The sequence below is a fragment of the Bidens hawaiensis genome, unplaced genomic scaffold (genome assembly GCF_021521415.1).
Source record: "Bidens hawaiensis isolate Kalapana, Puna unplaced genomic scaffold, B.hawaiensis_p1.1 tig00001206_1, whole genome shotgun sequence".
NCBI lineage: Eukaryota > Viridiplantae > Streptophyta > Magnoliopsida > Asterales > Asteraceae > Bidens > Bidens hawaiensis.
The window spans coordinates 2,955,731-2,983,172 of NW_027491069.1; the positions used below are offsets into that span (position 1 = coordinate 2,955,731).

General features: G+C 41.2%; 1 protein-coding gene and 1 pseudogene across 2 annotated transcripts; one reads left to right on the top strand and one right to left on the bottom strand.

The window, feature by feature from the left end:
- The first annotated feature begins 7,204 nt into the window (after positions 1–7,204).
- LOC143564824 (uncharacterized) lies at positions 7,205–20,839 on the top strand (annotated as a pseudogene). The gene is made up of 8 exons (XR_013140943.1): positions 7,205–7,416; positions 7,649–7,730; positions 19,127–19,221; positions 19,323–19,472; positions 20,038–20,139; positions 20,222–20,292; positions 20,467–20,534; positions 20,610–20,839. The product of XR_013140943.1 is annotated as an uncharacterized LOC143564824 (transcript).
- Positions 20,840–22,475: 1,636 nt separating this feature from the next.
- On the bottom strand, positions 22,476–26,440 carry LOC143564840 (protein NRT1/ PTR FAMILY 5.6-like). Its single transcript, XM_077051992.1, has 4 exons — positions 26,258–26,440; positions 24,798–25,015; positions 24,038–24,582; positions 22,476–23,392 (listed from the first exon to the last, which is right to left on the bottom strand). The coding sequence occupies exons 1-4, from the start codon at positions 26,391–26,393 to the stop codon at positions 22,516–22,518; spliced, it is 1,776 nt and encodes a 591-aa protein (XP_076908107.1). The 5' UTR covers positions 26,394–26,440; the 3' UTR covers positions 22,476–22,515.
- Positions 26,441–27,442: the final 1,002 nt, after the last annotated feature.

The following is a 27,442-nucleotide window of genomic DNA, read 5'->3' on the forward strand; positions in this document are numbered from 1 at the left end:
TGGGTGCAACGGTAGTGGCGGCGGTTATGGTGGTAGTGACGGTGGTGGTGATGGGGTGGGACCGACGGCGTCGGTGATGGTGGTTCAAGGTGGTGGTGGTGGTTCAGGAGTATAATTATAAAAAATATATTTTTCCAAGAATTTGAAAATATGGACGGAAAATGTAGGAAACATAATAAACAGTCTCTCAATACGGTTTTTTGAAAAAAAAAGTTTTGAACTTTTACTCCAAGATTACAAAAAATTTGGACTTTACCTTCATTATTTCCCCGAATCTCGTCTCCTAACTGACTTTCTTTCGAAATTTGGCCTGCTCCCTCTTTACTCTTATCTTTTTCCAATGCGTCTTGACAGTCCAAATTCTAAAAAATTTTGAGGAAAAAATGGCTATTTTGCGGACTCTCTCTCTAAAAAGAATTATTTTACAAATTTTCCCTTGATTTTATGAGACCCTTCTGGGCTTCAACATAAGCAAGCCATACAACAGTGAGTGATCACACCAATTCTGTTAGCAATCAAGACTATGTTGGGTATAATCATCTAATATTATTTTACTAGTTTTAGAGCCCGTGTCACACACGGGATAATTCAAATTATAAAATTATAAGTAAAACAAATAATTACATAGCGTATATGAAAAAAAAAATGTATTACATCTATACTTATATCTATACAATGTGTACATAAATTGATTTTATTTATATCATAAAATGATTTTTTTAAATGAACTTAATAAAAAAAATGTCTGTGCAAAATCGTACCCAAGAATGCTTCTTTCTATTGAAAAATTCATTCTCGATGTCATATATGTATAATTGAAAGAATTTTGATTATGAACCAATTTCGAAAATAAGACTTTTCATACGATTGTAGTTCTAATCACTCAGCCTAAATACAAAAGAGGCTTTACCTTTATTGATATATTTATCAATTTACCACCCATCAAAGGAAAGTAGGATATTAAATTGTAGCAATATAAATTCTTCAAGAACTATATTTTTCTGAGCTACACCATAAAAAAGATTTTGATAAGTTTCAGAGAGCTTCTTGACAACATAAAAAATAGCATGTTAACCAATTCAATTTTGTGAATATTTTGTTTCATTTGAGTATAGTTTTGCATGGCATGCTTCCCATACAACGTTTTGATCACCATTGAAGGAAAAAATTAATGTTGACATAAATATTTCAAATTTGATAAAAGTTAGAAGCATTGATAGGCATGGGGGTGGCATGTCGAAAGTGTTCGCAATCTTTTTTTAAATTTTAATATTTGAGGGAAAAATAGTCAATTTGCCAAATCCTGAATCTTTTGATTATTTCAAAAAATGCCCTTAAAAATAAACTTGAAACCCGAATCTTGTTTAAAATTCTAACTTTCATATTTTTGACATTTTAAAGTCAACACTTTGAACTCATAACAAATTTAATGATAAATCTATTTTGCATTCTCAAACTTTTCAAAATACTCAAAATTTTCATTTTTGACCATTAACAAATTTTGACCTAAATGTAGTTAACTTGTACCAAACAATCTATTTACCAACTTTTGACCCATAAAATCAAATTTAACTTCCACAAAAAACCCGAAACAATTTTCATTTGAGAACATGATTTGTTGTTGATTTTTGGAATTCACCAAGTATTTTGAAATATATAGTAAAATAATATGTTAATATTTATATTTATAAAAATATATAGATATAAGATAAATATAGTGTAAAAGAAAAGTGAATAATTATTGATTTATTACATATATAAGGGTATATTAGTTTTGAAGGGAAAAAATTTGTAAGAATTAACCAAAACATAACAGATGTCCCTATTTATTTTACTTTATTATAATAGGTGAATTAATTTATCAATCGGGATCCAATTTTGTACTAGTCCCAAATTAGGACCAGACAAATTATTAATTTTATCAAGTATTAAATTATAGAGATTCAACGGTATATAAAAATGATGTCTTGCATATCTTTCATAAGCTTACTCTTGATCGTTTGCCCATGAATGTTCACCATGCCTAAAATAAATAAATAAAACACTTTGGTCATAAAAATTAAAAACTAACTTGCTGCTCCTTTGGTTTTCTCAAAATAAAACACAAAAAAATATAATGCAACCATACAACACAAATATACTTGCATAAGTTTCATATTTTTGTTATAAACTTAGTTTTATATAACTAGCTAATAGTATAAAACTAGCTAATAGCTAAGTGCCCGCGTGATAAAAACTGCATCGAACGCGTAGCCTCATGTGGTATGCATATAGCATGACATTGAACATAAATGAAAATCTGAAAATTTATTTAGACGGGTAGGTTTTTCGGGTTTGAAAAATAGCAAATGTTACATTTACATCTTATGGTTATCTTCAGAATCCAACAAAAAATTATGACACAATTACGCAGTTAGTCCATAACGTTTCCCTAAAATAACAAGATTGGGTACTAAGGTTTTAATTTTGTAACAATGTTAGGTACTATTTTAACATCCGTTAAAAGTTAACAGAATTTGTGTTAACTCGCCGTTGTATCGCTCAGGTTTACCAATGCCTAGGCTACAACACCGAGCTATACCAACGCCTGATTTTTACCAACCGAATAAATATCGTTTTAAATATTTTAAGCTTTTTTATATATTAATCTTTTTATATGTTAATTTAACAAATATATCTTTTGGGTTTTATTAAGATACCTTTACGAGCGTAACCAATACCTATCGAATACGCGCCAACTCACCACCGCAACATAACACCTGGTTTTACCGACCAAATAAATATCGTCTTAAATATGATTATTTTGAAAATAATACGATATACGAGCTTCGCTAATTTTATTATTTTAAGTATGCTAACTGTATGATTTTTTTATGTATAGTTCTGTAGCACCCTGCACCCCAACCAACGTTGAAATATATCAGAGTGCCACGATTGCTTGTAGCTCATGACATTAAATTAAAGTGACAATATTATTTAAATCCATATTATTAAAATTCAACAATCACATGCCATAATTCATAAAAGAAACAACCAAAATAATCCAAATACCAACAATAATAATATCTCGAATTTTATTGAATTAAATTACAATTTTTGGCGTGTTATGACACGCTTTCAAAATATAATGACTAATAACGACAACGACGCAAATGGACATTGTTAAGGACCGATTTTTGAATAAAAATATTCAAAGAATTATATGTAAATAGGTCGTAAAACTGGGCTTTGTGCTACGGTGGAGAGTTGATGCGTATTTGGTGGGCATTGGTTACGTTTATAAAGTTACCTTAATGAAACCTAAAATATAAATTCGTTGAATTAACATATAAAAAATTAATATACAAAAAAAATTAAATATTTAAAACGATGTTTATCTGGTCGGTAAAAATCGGGTGTTGGTAAAATCCGAGCGTTGAAGCCTGGGCATTGGTAAACCCGAGCGTTACGACTGCGAGTTAACGCAAATTCTGTTAACTTTAACGAAAGTTAAAATTAGTACCTTACATTGTTACAAAATTTAAACATTAGTATCCATATCTGCAACTTTTAAACCTTAGTATCCAATCTTGTTAGTTTAGGGCAATATTGTAAAAGTAGGTTTACAAGGCCGAGTACTCCCTGAGTACTCGCTACAAGGTATGTCACCGAGGCGAGTTTCTTTAAGTCCGCCTAGTTACTAAGAAGCGATCAAATGTGGTCAACCTCAGTCAAAATCACATATAGTCAGTGAGCTTGTGTCACACCCCAACCTAAGGCGGAAATGTCGGGGCGTGATCCGATTGCTCACAGCTCGAAGATACTATCATAAGTATAAATGATAATATCTAATTAATTATTTTGTTTAAACAACACACACAATAATCAAATACAACCAAACAATCCAAATAAATAAATACAAGTCTAAATCCATGTATGTCTTTATTATAATCCTAAGGTCTTTCTAAGTGTCCATACTTCCACTTCAAGTAACTTGCATATGCGTAGAAAATGGAGTTTTGTCAACAAACATGTTGAGTGAGTCTATCACCAATTTTTTACACCAAAAATAAAGTTAATATGATAAATAAGCAAAACATAATAAATGCGGCAATGAAATCAAACCATAAGCAAATAAGTTGTCGATTAAACCATTGCCAAGCGAATCGGACGCCGGTAAATCAACCATGAGAAAATAAATAGAATAAGACCGTTGCTAAGCGAATCGGGCGGTGGTCAATAGAATGAGAACCCTCTCCAAGGGGATATGTCAAACGAATGAATACAATAACACATAAGCACATAACAAGTAGATTTGATTAATCACACACAATTACACGTTTGCTATTTTTGATATGTATGTATATATAGATATGTATGTATGGTATTATATACGCATATATCCCCAAAACGTTTATGAAAATCGAGTAAAATAGGGGAATGATAAAACTCACCTTAGATTAAAGGCAAGTTAATATAATTAAGAATAAATGAGTCAACGGATAAGCGAGTCGTCCAATACGCGTCAAACGAGATAACTGATCAAAACCTGAAACTTTGTGATATGAAAATATAAATAAAAACGTACTTAATGTCGCTGGAATCAATCCAAACGGATGAGTAGAACTCTAGTTATGTTGAATTAAACGTTTAAGCAAGCTGGTACTGACCATAATCCAAATAGCGAGTCGGAAGTCGGGTTTTGGGTAGTAGCCTTAAAATTACGTTACGAGAATAAAAGTCTTCTGGACCGAACATTGAATCCGACCAGAAGCATGAGAAAAAGTAAAGTCAAACTTGTTGACTGTTCTGCCCTTTAGCGGGTTTTAAGCGAATTGACCAGTCAACACCCTTCAATCACCAAAATTGATTGAAGATTATTGACTAGAGAACATGTATGAACGATTTTACAGTTTACAACTTACCCGGAAAGTGAAAGGAATGATGAGAAACGGAAGTCAAATATCCTAAAACAAGCAAAGTCAATGAACAAGTCTTGAATCTTTAACGAAGATGCAAAAACCGAAGGGTTGGAGGATGAACAGAGGTAAGGGATGGCTGGAGGATGTTCCTTAGGTTTTGATTAAATTTTACAGCAAATGAATGGGGCTTGTTTATATAAGAATAACAAAAACGAACTAATTATGGGCTTTTGGCCCGTTTAGGTAAGAATATACGATTTAAGGAAAGAATCAACGATTTATTCATAAAGATCTGATCTTGGACAAGGGAAAACAAATTAGGAATGGTATTTTAGTTGTATGATGTTTACTTGGACCTCAATTCACTCAAATGTGCCTAAAATAAACGATTTTATACCTTAAACGAATTAGAAAACGAACTAAAACATAAACGATCTGTCCAGGTGCACCAAGGCGGCACGCGACGGGGGGGGGGGGGGGGGTGGGGGTCTGCCCGCGTGGCGCTCCGGCTCCTATGGTGGAGATTCACTAAATGGCAGATTTGGTCCCTGAAGTTTGATATTTGGTTACTTATTGAACTTTTTATGCAATAAAGAAGAAATGGACATTATATAAACTATGAGGGGTTTAAAGTGAACTTTGGAAACTTAATTACATATAGCTACTTGGTTTGATTAATATTAATGATCTCAAAATATTTCCGGGCCAGGTTATACGCAAACGAATACGGTGTCGAAAAATCCGAGATGTTACAGCTTGGGCTGATTTGACTTAAAAACACTAAAACATTATTCGTATTTCTATAATATTAAAGAACAAATATCATTTTTTTAATTAATGATTAACAATTTTTAGAATAATTTATTATTTCAAAATGTATTTCTGTGATTTATAGTGATATTCACCTATTTTGTTATAAATATTAGTAAACTTATGATGTTTGACATATATATAATATCCAAAAATGAATTTCCTTTATATTACCATGTCCGAGTACTCTCCAATTATTCCGAGTACATCCAATTTCTCAGCCGACCATTTAGAGTTCGTCTAGTGACTTTTTTGCAACCTTGTTTTATGGAAATGTAAGGGAATAACGAAGATAATTATTTTTTCCAATACACCAAAGCAAACCCATCCTTTAACAGGCTCGGGTTATCGGGCCACCGTTAAATAGCGGACTCTGTTGTACCAAACTTCATTTGCACGCAACATTTTAGGGGTTCTCAGGGTTTCTTTCTTTCTTTCTAATATTCATTTCCAGATTCGTCTGTTTTGTAACTGAAGAAACACTAAGTGACCCCGGGCAGATTACGGATAATCTGAGGGTTAAATAGATGTTTCCCACGAGGGTTAGTTCCGGCAAGATGGTTGTTCTTCTGATGACCTGCAAAACAAACCGTGAGCTCGTCACTGAGAAGGGGGGGGGGTACCTCCTTGTGACCACCCTCCGGCGTGAGAATCAGACTAGATTGCTCTTGAATATAAGTGTATATTAAGAGAAATAGCTAGAGAGAAGATGATGATACCGTTCCAAGGTGTTGGAGTATTTATAGCCGAAGGTAGGTTTCCAAGAAGGTACAGCCGGCTGAATAGTATTCCTGTTCTGCCAACTGTGGGCTACGCACGTGCCATGCTGGTGGTTGGTGGGTAGGCAGCGGCTGATAGTGACCAGGCCGGCTGTGTACTATTCCTGTTCCACCAACTGCAGGCTATGCACGTCTTCCGACAGGTTGGTGAGTAGGCAGCGGCTGATAGTGACATACAGTACAAGAGCGTGCTGCTCGTCATACTGTTGTCAGTGAGCTGTCGTATCTTTGGTCAGATCTTTTGTCCATACCTCGTCAGGTACAGTACAAAAGATCCTCCAGTATCGTACGGACTGGCTCATTTGGGCGGGAGTTTTCCCGGCTTTGTGCGGGTTAAGTGCCTTGTGCGTGTAGCCTTGCTGCGCGGGTAGCCTTCCCTGATGGCTAGTATCCGTTGCTGCGGGAACAGGCGGAGTACGTCGACCATTGGGAGGCTTTTCCTGCGGGAACAACTTGCGTACTGCGCGTAAGGACGTCACGTCTCTGAGCATGGTGGGTCCTGTGGATCCAGTTGGTTTCTGCGCAGACGTCTCTCTTCAAGGTGAGTCTTACGAGTTTAGCCTTTGCGCAGACGTCCCTGTTAAAGGTGAGTCCTGCGGGTTCAACTGCGCAGACGTCCCTCTTTGAGGTGAGTCTTGCGGGTCCAACTGGGCTCTGCTGGTACCTACCTCTTCAGTAACCCTAACTCTTTACCAATTTCATCCTGTGGATTGGATGGAAGCTCAAGTCGGGATGTCTAGTCACGGAGGAGTCGTGGACAGTGACACCGCCGTTAAGTTTCTGCATACGCAGCCGCCGTCTCGTCGCCACGCCATCAGCAGTCGGCGGAGATAGGCACGGTTTCTCAGCTTCTCGCCGGAGGTATTTCCGGCGCTTTTAGCAAAACTTGTACGGCTCCACTCGCATGTCTCACTATTCTGTTTCAGGTAATCGCATCACTTGTTCTCTTAATTCTTGTAACTATTGACTTATTGTTTAAACATATATTCACAAGTATAACATTATTTTTTAAGAAATTAAAGATTTATCTGATTATGTTTACTTTGGTGATCAAGTATAAGAATCCATATCTTCTGATCTGTATTTCGCTATAAAGTTAAATTAAAGTGTTTGATTCGATAGTGAATTTTGTAGTTAATTTTTTATTGCTTTCTGCAGGTGCAAGGTATGCATTCTCAGGGGGCTTTGCTGAGCAGGCCTTGCATATGGAGTGAGGCAACGCGTATTGTTAACGAAGAAGGTCTTAGAGCCTTCCGTGCATAAAAGCTAGAACTATTTTAGTTTTTTCACAATTTCTGAAGAAATGGTTAACGTTACTCCGGTCCAAAGGCCAGTAACCGACCAAGAAACCCAGGTAACAACCCCAGCAACTGGGGGGAACACCGGCGGTTATACAATCCTTACGAACACTACCCCGACTACCCAAGCCGGGGCAAGTGCAGTAAATATTCCACTGGGGTTCACCGATACCCAGCTGGAAAAACGAACGAAGGTCCCTCGCCAAACACTAGATCAAGTGAAGGCATGGGCCGAAGCACGGCAAAGAGAATTCCAAGCCGAATTGGATGAACGCTTGCGTTCAGTTCAACAGGCTGAAGAATTCGCCAGTACTCGCCAACACCTCAATATGAGCAGTGACTGCGAGTACTCAGACGACGAGTTGGAGTCCGATACCGACGCAAACCCTCGCCATAAGGCGAAAGGGAAGCGTAAGGAAACGGACGTCCAACCAAAAAGGAATTTTGGGGAAGCTTTTAAACCAATCGCGGAGAGAAACCCGCGTGACTTCTCCAAAACCTTTAGACCAACTGCTACAAATGCAGGAAAGTCAAAATTCGCAAGGGACATTGCGGAAGCAATCGCCCCAAGAAGTGCCAAACAAATGTCCAACATTGGCACTTATGATGGTCTATCCGACCCAGACGACCATTTGAACAGGTTCATTGCGGGGGCCACCGTCAGCAACTGGACGGAACCCACGTGGTGCTACATGTTCCAGATGACTCTGGTCGGAGCGGCCAGGGCATGGTTCGATCGTTTACCGATCCACCACATATATGACTGGGCGGACTTTCAGAACAAGTTCAGCCAGCACTTCAGCCAACAGAGGAAGTACACTGAAGAGCAGTGGACGATCCTCAACTGCGTGAGAGAGGAGGATGAATCTTTACTAGACTTCATCACTCGCTTCAACTCCAAAAAGCTAAGTCTCGGCAACATAAGTGAGGATCTGGTTCGCGCCGCCTTCATCCAAGGCGCCGAATACCCAGAACTTATCCGCACATTGACGGGTAAGGATGGCATGCCATCAACATGGGATGCCATCATGATGGCGGCAAAGCGCTTTGCCGAGACGGAAAAGCAACTGGGAAGGGATCTTCCCCAGAGTACACACCTCTACACGCAGATGACAAGAGAAAACAATGTCCGGATCGCCCGGCAAAACAAAAAGAGGAGGCTAGGTATCTGGCAGTCAAGGGTAAACTTTGACACCTCATCCAGCTCTCGCCCTCTTGTTGGCGGAAGGGACAACACACACCCTTCAAACCGAAAACACCGGTGGACGCCACTCACGAAGAGCGTCACGGAGATATTTGCCACGGAAAAATTGCCATGGCCAAAAGCCCCATTGATCCGGCAGAAACCTAATGCGGATCAAAGCAAGTCCTGTGATTTCCACGGGACAAAGGGTCATGGTACTGAAGAGTGCACATCCTTGAAAGACATTGTTGAAGCATTTGTCAAGGATGGACGACTTGCACATCTCGTGGCATCAATCAGGAAGGGAGGAAGGAATGACAACCGGTACAGAGGTAACGGACGAAAGCCCGTCGACATCAGCATCAACATGGTTCATGGCAAGGTCGGAGGAAGAAAAAGACGAATGACAGAACCATGCGCGTGGAAGGAAGCTGAGGTGCGCTTCCCGCGAGTGCCAGGAGGCCCCAGCAAAGAAGGCCCCATCGTCATCAAAAGCCAGCTGGGGCATTACATCACTTCCCGCACTCTTGTTGACAACGGCGCTTCGTCAACAGTGATGTACAGGCAGTTCTTTGACAAGCTAGATGATGAAGACAAAGAACGCCTGGAAACGGTCTACGCTTCAATGGAAGGGTTTGACGGCAGTACAGAAACCCCCCTGGGTATCCTATCTTTCCCCGTCACTCTTACAGATGGAAAACACTCCCGCACAGAGGATGTGGACTTTGTCGTGATGAGGAAGCCACACCACACGTACGACATCCTCTTCGGGAGAGACGGGATGGCAAGATTCAACGCCGTGGTATCTTCAGTCCACGGCATGATGGGATGGCCAACAGCTGAGGGTGTGGCGATGATCACTGGCATTCCCCAGGTATGCATCGCATCTGTCTCATCTAAACCCAAACCAAAGATGGCTAAACCAACCATCACCGAACCGGAAAAATGGGCCTTCAATGGCAAATACCCCGACCAGGCCGTTACCATTGGACCAACAATCGTTGATCCCACCCGCACCCTACTCAAACGCTTACTGCAGAAAAACGCTGACATCTTTGCGTGGGCACCAGCTGATATGACTGGTGTACCCCGAAGTAAGGCGGAGCATAAGCTCAAGTGCGATCCGGCTGTCACGCCAGTCGTACAAAAGCGCAGAGTAATGGGGCCTGAACAAACAAACGCGTGTAGAACCCAAGTCAAGGAACTCCTTGACGCAGGCATCATACGCGTTAGTAGATATCAAACATGGGTTGCAAATCCCGTAATGGTACCGAAGAATGACAAACAATGGCGCATGTGCATAGATTTCAAAGATTTGAACAAAGCATGCCCCAAAGATTGTTATCCGTTACCAGAAATTGATCTTAAGGTGGATTCGTTGGCACCATTTCGCCTTAAATGCTTCCTGGATGCGTATAAGGGGTACCATCAAATCCACATGGCCGTAGATGACCAGGACAAAACCGCATTTCGGACGCCCGATGGTACATTTTGTTATAAAATGATGCCATTCGGACTTAAGAATGCAGGGTCCACGTACCAACGACTGATGGACAAAGAGTTTCATGCCCAAATCGGGAGAAAATTGGAAGTCTATATGGATGATTTGGTCATCAAAAGCCCCGAGCCAGAAGCGATGTTGAAAGACATTGAAGAAACCTTCAACACGCTTAGAAAGATAAACATGAAGCTCAACCCGAGCAAGTGTTCGTTTGGGATGGAAGAAGGGAAGTTCTTGGGAGTCATTGTTACTAAAGATGGCTTCAGAGCGAACCCTGAAAAGGTCGAAGCCATTGTTAAAATGGAATCACCTACCACCATCAAACAGGCTCAGACACTGAATGGACGACTAGTCGCACTTAATCGCTTTTTGGCAAACCATGCGGATAAGTCGTTTCCTTTCGTGTCAACATTGAGAAACTGCTTAAAGAAAACGCACTTCCGCTGGACACCAGAAGCGGAAGCAGCTTTTCAGGAGATTCGGTCACGCCTGATCGAACTCCCAACACTTACAGCACCACAAGCGGGAGAGGAGTTAATCCTATACCTTTCCGCAACAGATAGAGCAACCGGGGCAGTCCTGCTAATAGAACGAAAAGGCATCCAGATGCCAATCTATTATGTTAGCCGTGTACTAACAGACGTAGAAACCCGGTACTCTACCCTCGAAAAATTGGTCTTAGCACTTATACACGCTTCACGCAGGTTAAGACGATATTTCCAGGGCCACCCAATCACCATTCTCACCAACTTCAAACTCTCAAACGTTCTAGGCAAACCCGAATTATCGGGACGTCTAGCCAAATGGGCAATTGAATTGGGAGAATATGCAATTAAGTACAAGCCAAGACCAGCCATAAAAGGCTAGGTCCTGGCCGATTTTATTGCAGAAGTCCCCGCTTCGCGGGAGAAAGAGTGCCAGGAGGAGGCTCAACCCTCCCCAGCACAGGACATCAATGATGTCTGGCGACTCTACACTGATGGAGCAGCCAATAACGAGGGTTCAGGCGCAGGGTTAAAATTAACCAACCCAGCAGGCCAAGAATATACTTACGCTATTCGGTTGGATTTTCCAAGTACGAATAACGAAGCCGAATATGAAGCATTCTTGGCCGGTTTGAGAATTGCGCGTAAAATGGGAGTGAAAAACTTGGAAGCCCACGTGGATTCCATGCTGGTGGCCAACCAAATAAATGGGACGTACACGGCTGTGAACGACACAATGGCCCTGTACTTCGCCCAGGCAAAAACCCTTATGCGTGATTTTAGTGATTGTAAAGTCATACACGTCAAGCGCAGCGAAAACAAATCTGCGGATGCGTTAAGCAAGCTTGCGTCACTAGCCTTCACCCACTTGGGAAAGGACATCCGCATTGAACTCCTCGAAGCACCATCAGTCCCGCACAAGGAAATTTGTGTCATCCAAACCGGTACAGAAACGTGGATGACACCAATAATAAATTACCTTGCAGCAGGAACACTACCAGAGTCAAAAACACAGGCAAGAAAACTACGCTGTAAAGCACTGAATTATCAGCTCGTCAACGACATCCTTTACAGACGTAACTTTCTTGGCCCACTCTTGAGATGCGTGGACAACCAAGATGCCGACTACCTCCTAAGGGAAGTACACGAAGGCATCTGTGGAGTACACGCAGGTCCTCGCGCTGTTGTAGCCAAGCTAAACAACGCGGGATACTTTTGGCCGGGGATGCATACGGATGCACTGGCATACATCAGAAAATGCAAGTCTTGCCAACTTTACGCACCCAACACGCACCGCCCGAAGAATGAACTGGTTCCAGTCACTTCTTCATGGCCATTTCAGAAGTGGGCCATCGATGTGACAGGCCCATTTCCTACAGCAGCAGGAAATGTTCAGTTCCTAGTGGTAGCCATCGACTACTTCACCAAGTGGATAGAAGCAAAACCTTTAGCCCAAACAACCGCGAAGCATATCAAAAAATTTATTTGGGAATTTATTATTTGTCGTTTTGGACTTCCACAGAATTTGGTGAGCGATAACGGCACCAACTTTGCTGACAAGAAGCTACAACAGTGGCTAAAAGAACTTCAAATTACCCACACCTTTACCTCAGTGGCACACCCGCAAGGTAATGGTGAGGTGGAAAGAGCAAACAAGAGCATCGTCGATGGCATAAAGAAAAGACTCTTGGAACACAGATCCGGCTGGGTGGACGAGCTTCCGCACGTCCTTTGGGCAAACAGAACGCTGAAGAAGGCCAGTACGGGAGAAACCCCGTTCAGCCTCACTTATGGCACTGAAGCCATGGTCCCGGTCGAAATTGGTCTACCCTCGCCAAGGGTCTTGATTCAGCCAGAAGACAATGATGCGGAAAGACGGTTGGATCTTATGCTAACCGAGGAACGCAGAGACTTAGCCGCAGTGCGTGAAGAGAACTACAAACGACAAATGCAAAAGTACTACAACACGCGGGTAAAACTCTGCAACTTCAAAATAGGAGACTACATACTGCGTAACAACGAGGCTTCAAACCAAGAGCGCCCGGGAAAGCTGGCCCCGGTTTGGGAAGGGCCATACATTATCAAAGAAGTCCTGGGAAAGGGCGCATACCGGCTCGAAAGGCTCGATGGCACTCCCATCCCAAGAACATGGAATGGAGCTCAATTACGCAAATGTTATATGTAGATTAATTCCAAAACTTGTAAAGGCCTAGAGCCACTTCTAATGGAAATGATTCTCCTTTCATAATGTGTTTACCTTTATCCTTATGAACTTCCCACTGGTGCCGGTATTTACCTCATAAACGGGGAGAAGTAAGTCGTTACGTGTGGAAGGCGGCAAAACCCGCATAAACACAACGTTAAAAATATGGGAAACCTACACGCAGGTATGATGTAAGTAAAGTTTAGCCATCCTTGTAAGTGCAAGTGACGGTCTTACCCGCACAATCACAAACAAGGAAGCAAAACTTCAACCTATCATCTACCACGTTCAAAGGTTATCCTAAAAAAAAAAAATAAATAAAAAAAAAATAAAAAAAGATAAGGAAAACCTACACGCAGGTCAGATAAGGGTAAAGTTTTGCCATCCTACTAAGTGCAAGTGACGGTACTACCCGCACAATCACGAAAGAGGAAGCAAAACTTCACACCTATTATCAACCACGTTCAAAGGTTAACTTATCCTCAAAAGATGAAGAAAACCTACACGCAGGTCAGATAAAGGTTAAAGTTTAGCCATCCTACTAAGTGCAAGTGACGGTTCTACCCGCACAATCACGAAAGAGGAAGCAAAACTTTAACCCATTATCAACCACGTTCAACAGGTTAACTTATTCTAAACACTTGGAAAATTGCTAATTTAAACTAAGTATGCAAGTCATAAGTTTATAAAGCAAGGAACCCAAAGAAAGAAATAACAATCTTATACGCAAAAAGATTTATATTTCACAAATAAATTATTACAAGAATGGCCGGGTAACTACCCGCCTACGAAAAGAAAAATAAATACATCCGTACAAGACTATCCTAGCAATGGGAAGGGATCTTCGGGATCAAGCTTCAGGGCCGCTTCCACTTGGACCCGCTCCATCAGAGGAACGGGGCGGTTCAAGGAAAGCTTTAAGGATAGCTAACCCATCATCAGCAGCAGCTACTTGGTTCACCTTCTCCACCACCGGATGCGGGAAGGCGGCGTATTGATTTACTGCTTGGTCATATATGGCTTCGGTATCTACATTGTACAAAGGGAAGTTGGATGGCGGGACGCCTTTCTCAACAAACCCTAGACCAAGCAGGAAACCGACCCGTTCCCCATCCTCGTGAGAAGCGTTGAGGGCTGCGCTCATTGCATCATTGTAAGATGTCTCTGAGAAGACCCGATGCACAACCTACATAAGAAAATATACAAGTGTCAAACACCCTAATTACAAAGATAAGCGTGAAGACATGAAGATAGACTTACCTGAGACAACGCTTCTCGAAGAAGCCATTCCTTGGCAACCAGAGCTTCTTTAAGGGCGGCTTGAGCTTGGGTGCAGGCGCGTTCGGCTTCGCTTTTGTTAAGTTTGGCAAGTAGCACTTCCTTTGCGGCAGCCTCTTCGACGCCCTTAAGCTTCCGCTCGGTGTGATCAAGCACGCCCCTCTGGTCCAGGATCTCTTGAAGTTTCTTGGCATCCTCCATCGCCAAGGCATCATGAGCACGTTGGAGAGCCTCCAATTTGGCCTTGAGCTCCTCGTTCTCCACGCGTAAAGGCTCAGCAACGGCTTCAGCCTTGGTGGCCCTCTCGGTTGCGTTCCTCGCAGTCTCCTTAGCCAGCCGAAGCTGTTCGTTAACAGCTTGGGCAGCCTTGGAGCGGGCCTCGAGTCGCGCTTGAACCTCAACCTCGAGGGCCTTGAAGGCCTTCTCCTTCTCCGCAGCAGCTGCGGCCAACTTTTGGTTCTCCTCCCGAAGAGCCCGCGCTTGAGATACTTCCTTGGCGCGAGCTGCTTTTAACTTGTCGTTTTCACGACAAAGCAGCTCGACGCGCGGCTGCATCCGGGCTTGGAGAACCCGAAGCTCATTGGTTAGCCTACCCTCCTGGTAGCTAGCCATGGCTTCCCCCAACGCACCATGGGGAGCAGCGTGGCGAGCCCATTCCACGCACTCCACAGGGGTACGAAGGGTTGTTCCTCGGCGTATGTTCCATCGCGGAACAAACACTTCATTGGAATCCAAAATTGCAGAAAACAAAAAGCAGTTAGGAAAAGATGATAAAATATATAAATGAAAAAGGGCCAAAGGAACCCTACGCACCTGTAGGGTCAATTACAGGCCCGATAGCCGCCGAACCCATCACCTGAACCCAATGGAAATCCATCCAAGAGGTCAGGCAGATGGGAAGGTGGCGGAAAGATGCGAGAAGCCCCACGCGTACCTGAGGGACCGGCCGTCGTTGCCGGGGGCATAGTAGCAGCCGCCGTGGTCGCCGCCGCGGTCGCTGCCGCAGAATCCGCGGCAAAAGTAACCGCCGGCTCTGTGAAGGATGCTGTAAAAATTGCACTCACAGCCGGCGGTGACGTCATCTCGGCTGGAACAGTCGGCTCAGAATGAGCAACTGAACCAGCGGAAGCAGGCGCAGGCGCCTGGGTCGACGCCTCAGGTAGGCTGACCAAGCCTACCGTCATTGGCGGAGAGGTAGTACTCGGCCCCTCACCCTGGAATGCGCCAACATCCACACCTGCGTAAAGAAGAAAAGTGTTAAAAAGACTTGAAGATTAAACTACGAAGATAAAAGCTAAGAGTTGTACTTACGGGTTTTCTTGAGCTTGAACGTACGGACGGGCGGGGAAGAACCCGATGGAGCCGGTCTCTTGATGCCGGTCACCGTCGTCGTCATTGGTTCTCCGGAGGTAACAGTCGTAGCCTCCGGAACAGTGGTCTTCTCACCACCGGGGTTCCCCGCCACCTCTTCACTATCTGACTCAGTGTCAGATAGGAGCACTGGATCGGCTGTGGAGGCCGCCTTCTCCTTCCCTTTCCCGCCGGCAGCCCTCTTCTTCCGCACTAACGGAGGACCATCTGCGGATTCCTCAGAAGAAGACAGGTCAGGAATTCCAGCAGCGGGTACAGCACTGGGGGGGGAGGAGAGAATAACGCCTTACCTGGCCGCCGGTGGCTCAGGATCTCGTGGCCCAGCGGATAGACCTCCACAAACCGATCCGCTGTTTGCTCCAGGATGGGCAACTCATTCTCGTCAAAAGCACGAGTACCCACCCGCACGGGATCGTCAGCTTCCCGCGGGTATAGGAGCGACTCCAAATTGTTCCCCTTTGAAAGAAAAGAAACAGTTAGAAGACAAACTCATATCAGCAAGAAAGACAAGACATACCATAAGGAGTAGAGTTCAAACCGTATTCGAGAAGGATGGGAACCTGAGACGCCTCCTTCCATACCCGGCTCATCCCCAGCATCACCATCCCGGACTCCGCAAACCGGTAAACCGGAGATTGGACCCGGGATATCTTTGCAAACCATTCCGCCTCCTGGTAGTTGGTGGCGTGATGGCTCGGAATGGCTTGGCCATTTTTAAACTTCATGGCAATAGGGACGGCGCGGGCAGAAATGTAGAAGAACTCCCGCTTCCACGATCGGAGACTGCGCTCGGTCGCGCAAATCTTCAAACCCTTGATCCGGGTTGTCAGGGTGTACCACCCTTGGATGCACCTCCAAGTATAGAAGGTCATCAGGCGGTCCACATAGGGCTCAACACCCAATATCCGGCACACCCACTCGAAGTGGCGAATCTTCGCGATCGCCATTGGGTGCAGCTCGGTCAGATGAACACCGTGCCTTTCGAGGACACGGTAAACAAACTTTGTCAATGGGAACCTAAGGTTCCCATAAACAAAGAATGCAGCATATACCCCGATCTTGCCACTGGGGGCATCGTACACGGTCTGATGGGGTTCAGGAAACTCAGGCTCGAGAGGATCGAGCATGAACTTCCTAACAACATACCGGTACTGATCGCCGGGCAGAGCACACTGGCACTCGCCAGCAGTACTCCTGTCATCGGTGGTAGACTCGAGATCATGTGAAGACATCTTGCAGAAAGAAAGCGATTTCGGGAAAATGCTTGCCTGAAAAGGGGAGTATTTGCCGGAAATCGCTAAGAAGAAGAAGAGAAAGGTGAAGGTGTGAATTAAAAAGGACCCTCTCCCCCTTTATATACTAATCGCAATTAATGCGGTGAATTTAATGCGGAGGAGAGAGAAATCGAGGGTGCAATGAAACTATGACGCGTGGCAAAAAGCAAGCTGGCAACAGCTGTAAAAAGGACGCGTGCCAGTAATTTCGCGGCCACGCGCCCGGAAAATCGCGCCCACGCGCCTGAAAAAGCGTCTGGAATGACCATGTACTGTCACGTCACCATAACTTCCTGCACGTCCTGACACAGTCAGAAGAAACCGTCGCACGACGTTTCAGATGTTTGGACTGTTCTTATCCTCACCAACCTTTCGAATTTCAAAATTCAAAATTTAAAAAGATTCAAAAGTAAGCGGGAAAATACCCCTTACCTTGGCAACCAAGTAACCATAAGACGGATGCGGGTACAGTGTTAAGGCAAAACCCTTCACATACCTATCACCCGCAGGGAATTGACGCCAGGGGTACCTTGAAAGTAAAGTAACCGTAAGACGAGCGCGGGTACAGTGTTAAGGCAAAACCCTTCACATACCTAGCGCTCCGCGGGGAATTGAAACCAAGAAGGATCTTCTGGGCAATGCTTGCGGAAACGGAAATAACATCCCCGCATAGCGGGAACGTCGAGAACTACATTGTTGAGGCTCCAGGATGGAATTGGTGGTTTAAACATAATTGATCACTATGTTCAAAACCACTAAAACCTCAAGGAGAATCCACACAAGTGAGACTCAACGCTCCTGACTTGCGAGAAGGTTACATACCTACCCGCATCATACCCAAAGATCAAGCAAAAAAATCGGGAATTTTTGCAAGTGACATTAGGAAACCCGCGGGAAGAATCCCCACGGAGAACCTTAAAACTAAAAACCCTTTTCAAAACCCCTTGCTTAAAGTCCAAAAGTTCACCTCATTTTATTAAACATTCATGAGAACATTGGACTGGGGGGACTTGAAGAGGTAGGTCCCAGCAGAGACCAGTTGGTCCCGCAAGACTCACCTTGAATAGGGACGTCTGCGCAAAGGCCATCTACTCCCGCAGGACCCACCATGCTCATAGAATCTTACGCGCAGTACGCAAGCTGTACACGCAGGGAAAGCCTCCCAGTGGTGAAGTACCCCGCCTGTTCCCGCAGTTGCGGATACAAGCCATCAGGGAAGGCTACCCGCAGACAGCAGGGCTACACGCACAAGGCAATAGCTACTTCAGTAGTCACATGAAGGAATGAGCAAGGCGGGAACAATCCCGCCAAAATGAGCCAGTCCGTATGATTCTGAAAGATCTTTTGTACTATACCTACCAAGGTATGGATAGGACAGACGATCTGACCAGAACAACCCATGAGCCAATCACAGGGTGACAGCTCACCGACAACAGTACGAGGAGGAGCACCCTTTAGTACTGTTTGTCACTATTAGCCGCTGCCTACTCACCAACTCCTACTGACGGGCGTGCGTAGCCTACAGTTGGTAGAATAGTATTACTGTTGGCCGTAACCTATTCACCAACCAGCATGGCCTGCGTATAATCCACAGTAGGTGGGACGTGCATAAGCTACAGTTGGTGGAATAGTGCAGCCGACTTTATTACTGTTGGCCGTAACTTATCCACCAACCAGTATGGCCTGTGCATAATCCACTGTTGGTAGAACAGGAATACTATTCAGCCGGCTGTACCTGCTTGGAAACCTACCTTCGGCTATAAATACTCCAACATCTTGGAATGGTAAGATCATCTGCTATCCAGTTATCTAGCAATCTCTTAATATACACTTATATTCAGAGCAATCTAGTCTGATTCTCACGCCGGAGGGTGGTCACAAGGAGGAACCCCCCCCTTCTCAGTGACGAGCTTACGGTGTTTGTTTTGCAGGTCTCCTGAAGAACAGCCTTCTCAGCTAGATCTCATCCATGGGAAACATTACTTAAACCCCCAGATTATCTATAATCTATCCAGGGTTCACTTAGTGTTTCTTCAGAAGAAGGTCTTAGAGCCTTTTGGAAAGGAAATCTTGTTACTATTGCTCATCGCCTTCCTTATACAGCGGTTAACTTCTATGCTTACGAGCAGTACAAAAAAGTTAGTATTTTTTTTTGCATTTGTGCTGTTTATGGTGATGCTTTAAAGTTACTTTGTATAATGTGTATATTTTGTGATATATCACCGATGATTTGTTTCAGCTGCTCAAATCAATCCCTAGTATAGGAAACAACAGTGGAACGGCAGCTGCGGATGCTTGTGTGCATTTCGTAGGCGGTGGAATGGCAGGAATAACAGCTGCTACTGCCACATATCCTTTAGATCTCATCAGGACACGTCTTGCAGCACAGGTGTAAAATGAATTCTTCATAATTTCCTATTGTTTATTGCCTCTGTAGAAATATGGATAAAGCTTTTAGAAAGCATTCCGTTGTTCACAGCTAGATGTTTCTATATCAGTGTTCTAAAAAGCATTAGGCGGATCTAGGCGGTTGCTCGCCTGCCTTAGGCTTATCAAAGGATTAGTTGGATAATTAAACATTAATCAGCTTATAAATGTTTGAATTACCTATTTTTTCATACATGATTGAGTTGTACAATAGCTAATGATGCTTCAGCAGCCATTTGAAATTGTAATTTGCAAGACAAGTTGAAACATTGAAGATGAGGTTGGAATTCAGAAGATGAAATCACAACTTGGAGCTTGCAAATTATAGTCGATTGCAGCAGGTAAGTAAGTTCAACCATAGCTAAGTCACTTAATTTTTCCAAATCATGATTAATCTTATCCGCTTACTTTGATTTTTAGAACACTGATTTTTATTCAATTATGATGGTATGTGTTCTTTTGCATCTTATTAATACTTAACTTTTCCTATATAAGCTACGAACTTACATATGCTTATTATTTCACAGAGAAGCACAATATACTACAATGGAGTCGGGCATGCCTTGCGTACAATCTGTAGAGACGAGGGCGTTTTTGGCTTGTACAAGGGACTTGGAGCAACATTATTGGTAATTTATATCACCGTACAAGATTTAGATTTCTGTTTTTTGTTATCTTAATTACAACATTATCAATTTGTGCTTCATGCAGGGCGTTGGACCAAGTATTGCTATTAGCTTTTCTGTTTATGAAACCTTGCGGTCATATTGGAAATCTTATAGGTAAAAATGCTGTTATCCGTTGTATGTTACATACTTCCAAAAATGGAAACACCACACACCACCACATAACCATTTATCTAGTAAAGAAAATGGAAGTAGGCTACATACAACAGGAAAAAAACATTCTTTTGTAACAATAACAAAGAGGTGAATATCTTCATATTCATATGATAGGCCGGATGATTCAACTGTTATGGTGAGCCTAACTTGTGGCAGTCTTTCTGGCATTGCTTCATCAACAGGTAAGCATGTGTAATAATAATAATAGTTAATAATCACAAGTAGCATATAACCATATAACTATTTATGTTCAACAGCCACATTTCCTTTGGATCTTGTGAGGCGGAGAAAACAGTTGGAAGGAGTCGGTGGACGGGCCCGCGTTTACAATAGTGGTCTACTTGGGACACTCGGGTACATTATGCGAACCGAAGGGATACGTGGTCTTTATAGAGGGATTCTTCCAGAATATTATAAATTTGTCCCTGGTGTAGGAATTGTGTTCATGACATATGAGACACTGAAGAAGCTTCTATCTGAATTCTGAGCTGCCTTCTTTCTAGGTGAGAGATTTGGTGTTTGTTCCATTTTTCTGTATTTGTGAGCCTTCAAATCTCTTGTCATACCATGAAGACTACCTGGATTTTCATAATGACACGTGCTCGGGAAATTGTTATGGTTTTTGTAGGTTACTTGTTATATAGGCACGTTACGTTGCCCAAAGTTAAATTTTTTTTTTTTGTGTAGAGGTCGTAATTCTCGAAATGCTCGTCTAAATTACGAAGCATTTTTATATTCTGAGTTTTGATGGTATATTGTATTCGGCTGTTGGTTTGGATCTTAAAACCGATTTTGTAAACAGATCGGCTCTTTTTACCTTTATTACCCGTGTATGGGTTTAACAATTTAAATTATATAAGTAATAAGAAACTCAAGATATATGGAATGTTCAATAAACATGAATATCCCCAAATTACATTTGAACCATAAATTATTTCATATTTTTGTAAATCGATGACATTATTATAGTTTTTTTTCTTGTGGCCTATATCACCACGTCGTGTCACAAATTTTAACGACTCAGACAAATTATACATACAATGAGATATTATTGCGGGCTAATATATAACCTAAATAGACTAACATATATACCTCTTCAAACTTTTGTACGGATTGGTTCTTCTTTGCCCCATTGTATTATGCTAATGAACTAATGTTTTTGAGTAACAATTTGAAAAAATAAAGAAAAAACCTGCTTTGAAACCGTCAAAACATGATGGTTTTGGTCAGGTTATCCTAGCCAACCTGGACTAGGGGTGCTGATTGGTTTTCAGTTACAGTTCGGGTTATTTGGCCTTTGTTGTTTTAGAGGCTAAATGAAACCTCACACTAGTAATAATCGGGTTAATCCGGCTTAATTTGGTTGGGTTTCGGGTATTAAGAGTTGACGTAAAAGAAACGTTAGTAGTATTTACAATTATGCCAAGACAAGTGGGAAAAAATTATCATCAATTTTTATTAGTGCATAACTAGATCAGTTGACCAACAAAAGCAGGTTAGTAGGGGTGTTAATGGGCTTAGTATATGGGTTAGTTGGTTTGGGTAACTTGGGTATATTATGCTTGAAAGTTCAACCAAAACACATAACAAATTGTTTTTGGTTTTCGGGCATTTAGTTCTTTGGGCATGGTAAATCTATCGGTCTTGTTTTGTAATTTTAAAATGGTAGTACGAAGGGAATGCGAATTGGTATGGGTGGTTGATATTAGTATGGATAGCTGATATCAAGTCTGATGAACGTTCATTCGGATATTGAGAGGAGTTTCAAATGCCGTTAAAAAAAAGAAGGTAACATGAATACCCTTGCTAAATGGTTATATAACATCAAGCGCCGACCACAACACACAGGAATTTTTCTTGTCCTGTTCTTATTCAACATATACATGCTTTTAGCATAAACTATTTTTGATGAATCTGAAGGTGACGTGAAATTATTTTTATCTGCGTTTGGAAGTGACTTTAATCACAAACCAAGGCGTAAAACAACAAGCTAAGAGTGATAGAATTAGAAATAGATGATTCACTGATACAGTAGACACACTTATAAGTTGCAAAGCTGATTTTACACTCTTACTTAATGATAACAATACTTTTAAGTTGTAACAATTGAAACATACCAAACCATATAGAATTTTAATATATAGGACTGCAGCTTTATTTGTATCAAGCACTTGCCCCATGGCCTTCACCTTCGTAGCAATCTGCCACAGCCACCCGAGTCTTCTTCTGCACGTTTTTATACGAGTACCGGCTCGTTATAAATACATACACGCACAGATTTGTTGCAGTGATCACAGCTAGTAATAGATAGAAGTGGTCAAGATGGCTACTGTTCAAATCTTTCCCAAACCAACTCTTGCCAGACACTTTCGTAGTGACGTGATCAACAAACGTAATCAGGAAACTACTCAAGAAGTTTGCAGCCCCAATCACACTTAGGTACAATGCAATTCCTAAACTTCTCAATGAATCGGGGACTTGATCATAGAAGTATTCTTGAAGTCCAACCAAAGTGAACCCATCCGCGACCCCAATAATTAGGAACTGTGGTGCTAACCAGAACACACTCATGGTGGTCGAGCCGTGTAATGGATTGTTTTGAACAATTGCTAGCCGCTTCTTTTCAACCATGGCGGAAATGACCATCGTTGTGACGGAAAACACCATCCCGATTCCTATTCTTTGAAGGATCGTGATTCCTCTTTCGGTTCGGGTAATTCTTCTTAACAAGGGGACTAAGATTCTGTCATAAATGGTTACCGAAAGGATCATTCCGCAGGCGGCTAGGCTGAAGATTGAGGCAGGTGGGAGGATGAAGTGAGGGGTGATCTTGCGGTTCATTAACACGCCTTGTTTGATGAAGAATGTTGAGGATTGTGCGACACATAAACCGAATGGTAGTGAAGTTAGCCAAATTGGGATCATGTTTAAAAGTAGCTTCATTTCCTCGACCCTTGTTACGGTTGATAGTCTCCATGGATCGTGTTGTTTCCCGTTGGAGAAATCTTGTTCTTCTAGTATCGCGGCTTTATCAAGAAACCTTTAAATGGAAAAAGCGTTAGGATGAATCATGCGACAAAGGCGCCTGGGTAGTCAAAATTAGGTAACCTCAGGCATTGTTCTTCTAGTATTGCGGTTTCTATTAAAAAAGGTATTCAATGTAGTCATTTTCTTGTAGTTTGACCCCTAAGACCATGCGTAGTAAAAACTAGGTAACCCAGGCATTTTACGCCATGTGGCGCACAGTCAGCATTTCAAAGTTTTGCAAAAAAACAAGTGTAGTGGGAGAATGGCCACAACTCTTCTACTATCATTATTTTATTCCCCCCCCCCTCTCTATCTCTCACCCACAGATTTGAAGACCAAAACACCTGGGGAGGGGGGGGGGTGCCCTCGGCGTTTAGCCCAAAACGCCACAATAAGGCCACGACTACGGATGGCCTAAGAGAATGAAGTAAAGATCTTGTGTTCCTAACCGAAAAGTTTTAGTTTTGTCACTGATTAAACATATTTTGTAGCATAAGAGCTGACACTAGTTAAAAGTCTTGGATCTGACACCGACATGAAACTAGTAAAAAGAATTTGTTATGATAATATGTATGGAGGCTAGTTAGAAATCTTGGATCCGACACTGACCTGACATAGAACGTTTAAAAAGTAACTATACCACAAGAAATTTGCTTACTTGAAAGTTTCTGTGTGGCCAAGTAGCCTTTCTCGAACCTTTTCTGATTTGGACACTTCATGCAACTCATTGGGGTTAGAAGGGTAAGGCATATTTCTCTTAACAAAGGCTGCAACACATACTTGAACCATAGGCTTTAACGGGCTTCCTGGCTTTTGATATCGATAAAAAGGCCTACCGATGATGAAGATCACAATCGAACAAGCCATTACCATGGCGAGAATAATATCTGCTTGACCCCAACCTACCTTATCTTGCACATAGACGATAAGAGTTACACCGAGCAACACTCCAGCACAAAGGGCCGCATTCCACATATTGAAGAACGTCATCTTCTTTTTGCGTTCGTCTGAGTGATCATCATCAAACTGATCGGCTCCAAAACTTTCTAAAGATGGTTTGTGGCCACCCGTGCCCACGGATATTAAATATATTGCAACAAAGAACATGATTTCGTGGATCTTCCTTGGTCCTAAACAAAGCCCGTTACTCGCACAAGGTTTTAAGTTCGGAATCATACTTGACATGGTCAGGAGAATCAAACCCTGTAGTCAATAATTAAATTTGATAAATCAGATATCTTTTGATAATACTTGTGTTCTTTGTTTTTATTTTTTATAACGAAGGCTGGATTATTTGATTGTACATTGCAATACAAACAAATAATCTAGCCAGAGCTATTAAATACACAATCATATTAATTTGTTAAGAGAAATAAAACTGAAAGATAGTATGCTATAAAGTTGGAAACTGGAGGTACCACTAGATAGATAACCGATGATAAAAGAACAGTGACGAAACGTCCCAAGTAAGCATCGGCTAGAATGCCTCCAAAAAGAGGCATTAGAGTCGTCACACCGACCCAATGATTAGCACTCTTAGCCGATGTCTGCACGTCTTGATGGAGAACTTTAGTAAGATATATGATTAAACTTGTTGCTATTCCGAAGTAACTTAGCCTCTCGGCGAACTCAATTGCTGCAAAAGGTTTGATATTAGAAATGATACATAAGTAGTCATGATATTCTAAATCATCATGATATTATGAAACCAAAACCCGAAACCCGAACAAACTCATGATTTTCTTCAATTCTCGACGTAAGCGCTTAACTAGAACGATATCAGTCGTGACCATTACGAGATATAAATTTAAATCTTATTGATTTTACAAATTTTAAATAAAGCCTTTTCTTTTTTAAATTGCTACATAACTTATATAAGGAATGCTTTATCTGAAATGTGAGGTTAGAATCACCATCTTTTGCATTTTTGGTAGACCAAACCCATGACCAAAGAAACCAACTATACACTGTTTTACCATTTGAATTTGTTTTTTTTGATCACATTAACCAAATAATATATTTATATTTAAATTGTGAGGCTAGAGTCACCATATTTATATTTAAAATGTTATATAATAACTAAAAATACAAGTTTATTTTACGTGACATCATTTGACATAATGACATCAAATGTCACGTGTATTTATGCTTAGATTCCTGGTTTGGTCTCTAGAAATGGCTTGGATACCACTTATAAGTTGTAACAAGTATGTCTGATAGATGTTTAAATATGATTAAGATTGAACTGCTTGTTTTGGCTCTTATATTTAAAACTCAAAACTTAACTCGTGAGTAATTCTATAAGTATGAACATAAAATATATATTATTTAACTAAATACTATTTACTTATATATTTATTTTTTTATATAAAGTTATATTTATAATAATATCATTTAATTTTCTATTACAATTACATATAATTATAATAGTTATTATGTTATTACATAGATAGTAATATATTCTCATAAGAAATAAGTTGGCCAAGCCTAGTTAATTAATGAGCGCAATTTAGGTCTGGATTTAAACTCGACTCGATCTTTCAACGAGTGACCTCAATTAGCTTACAAACGACTTGGCTTGCTTTTAATAAAACCATTTAGTTATGATTTAATCGGTTTAAAATTGAAGCAAAAAAGAAGCAAGGCTAATCCTAGACTGAGTGTTACACTATCAATGACATTTCATCAACAAAAAGAAGCTAAATTAACGTTCCAAGTACAAACAAATGTTCCAAAACAACTCTTCCCGAGTATAGTTTTGATTTTTGAGATAGAAACAAGGATAAGGATCCAAAACTCATAACACAACCTTATAACACACAAAAAAGATCTTTTTTACACTAATTAGTGAGAATGAAGAACAAATCAGGATCATTACCGATAATAAACAAGGACGCTTTCCAAGCCCCGGTTGAAGCACGGAGAGGTGTTCGACCTCTATGATCAAACGAAGAATCATAAACCCATTTTTGTTCATCAATTACTACTTCTTGACCTTTTTCAAGATTCTCCATCTGTATCACTTGCAAACTATGTTATTAGGCTAGAATATTGGAGAAGAGTTTGTGGCTTTTAATGGAACATTTTGGGTTGGTTTATATAGCAAGTATTTCTGTTTATGTTGCATTTTTAGTGGGCTGGTAATAATTATCAAGAATTTCACCTTAGGCGAAGTGGTGAACCCATTGTATTAGAGTTGACAATTTGATTAATTTAATTATTAATACATCAGTTAATCAAAATTATACATATTGAGTGTTGGGATGATAATGATCATGGATCCCTTTGATATCAACCTTCCTCTTAATTGTAAAATGTGTGTGATATTTGGGCACCTCTTACTCGTTACTATATCTATCTATGGCGTTTTGTTATTAAAAGTTACTCGATTGGACGTTAATTTATTGACAACCGATATTAAATTCATCTAAAAATCCAACTTAAAATATCAAATATTCAACTACATTTCTACAAAATCTATATTTTTAAAAATTTCAAGTTTCTAACCACGTCAAGATAGTATTCATTGTATTTATTTTAGATTATATTAAATTATTAACAATGGATATTGCACAAGAAGAGCTGGTTCCATTTGATATTTTTTTTTATAGATTATGTTCCGCAAGCTGAGAAGCTATCTTTTACTCTTGATGGCTTGGTAGTTGAACAACGAAAATAGGAGACGTTGTTCGAAACTGAACTCAAATGAGTCGCTTTAGAATTAAAGATAAATTTTTGACTTGTTTTAAATATATAGGTAGCGTTTCGAATCAGAATCAAATCCTTATCTTGACTATTACTTGAAGCGTTGTTGTGCACTAGTGAACCGGACGCATCTTTTAGTTCTACTTTGCTCTTTGTCCTCTCATTAAATTTATACTTAGATAAATATATCCTTCCTATCTTTAGATAATTATACGTGTATCACTTAATATTACACCCGCTTAAAATCCGTGAACTTTGTTGAACTAACCGAATATTGGAATAATCCTCTTATAGTCCGTTCCGGATGTTTTCTTTCTTCCTTCTAACTTCATATTTTTATACGACCTTAAAGCTGAAT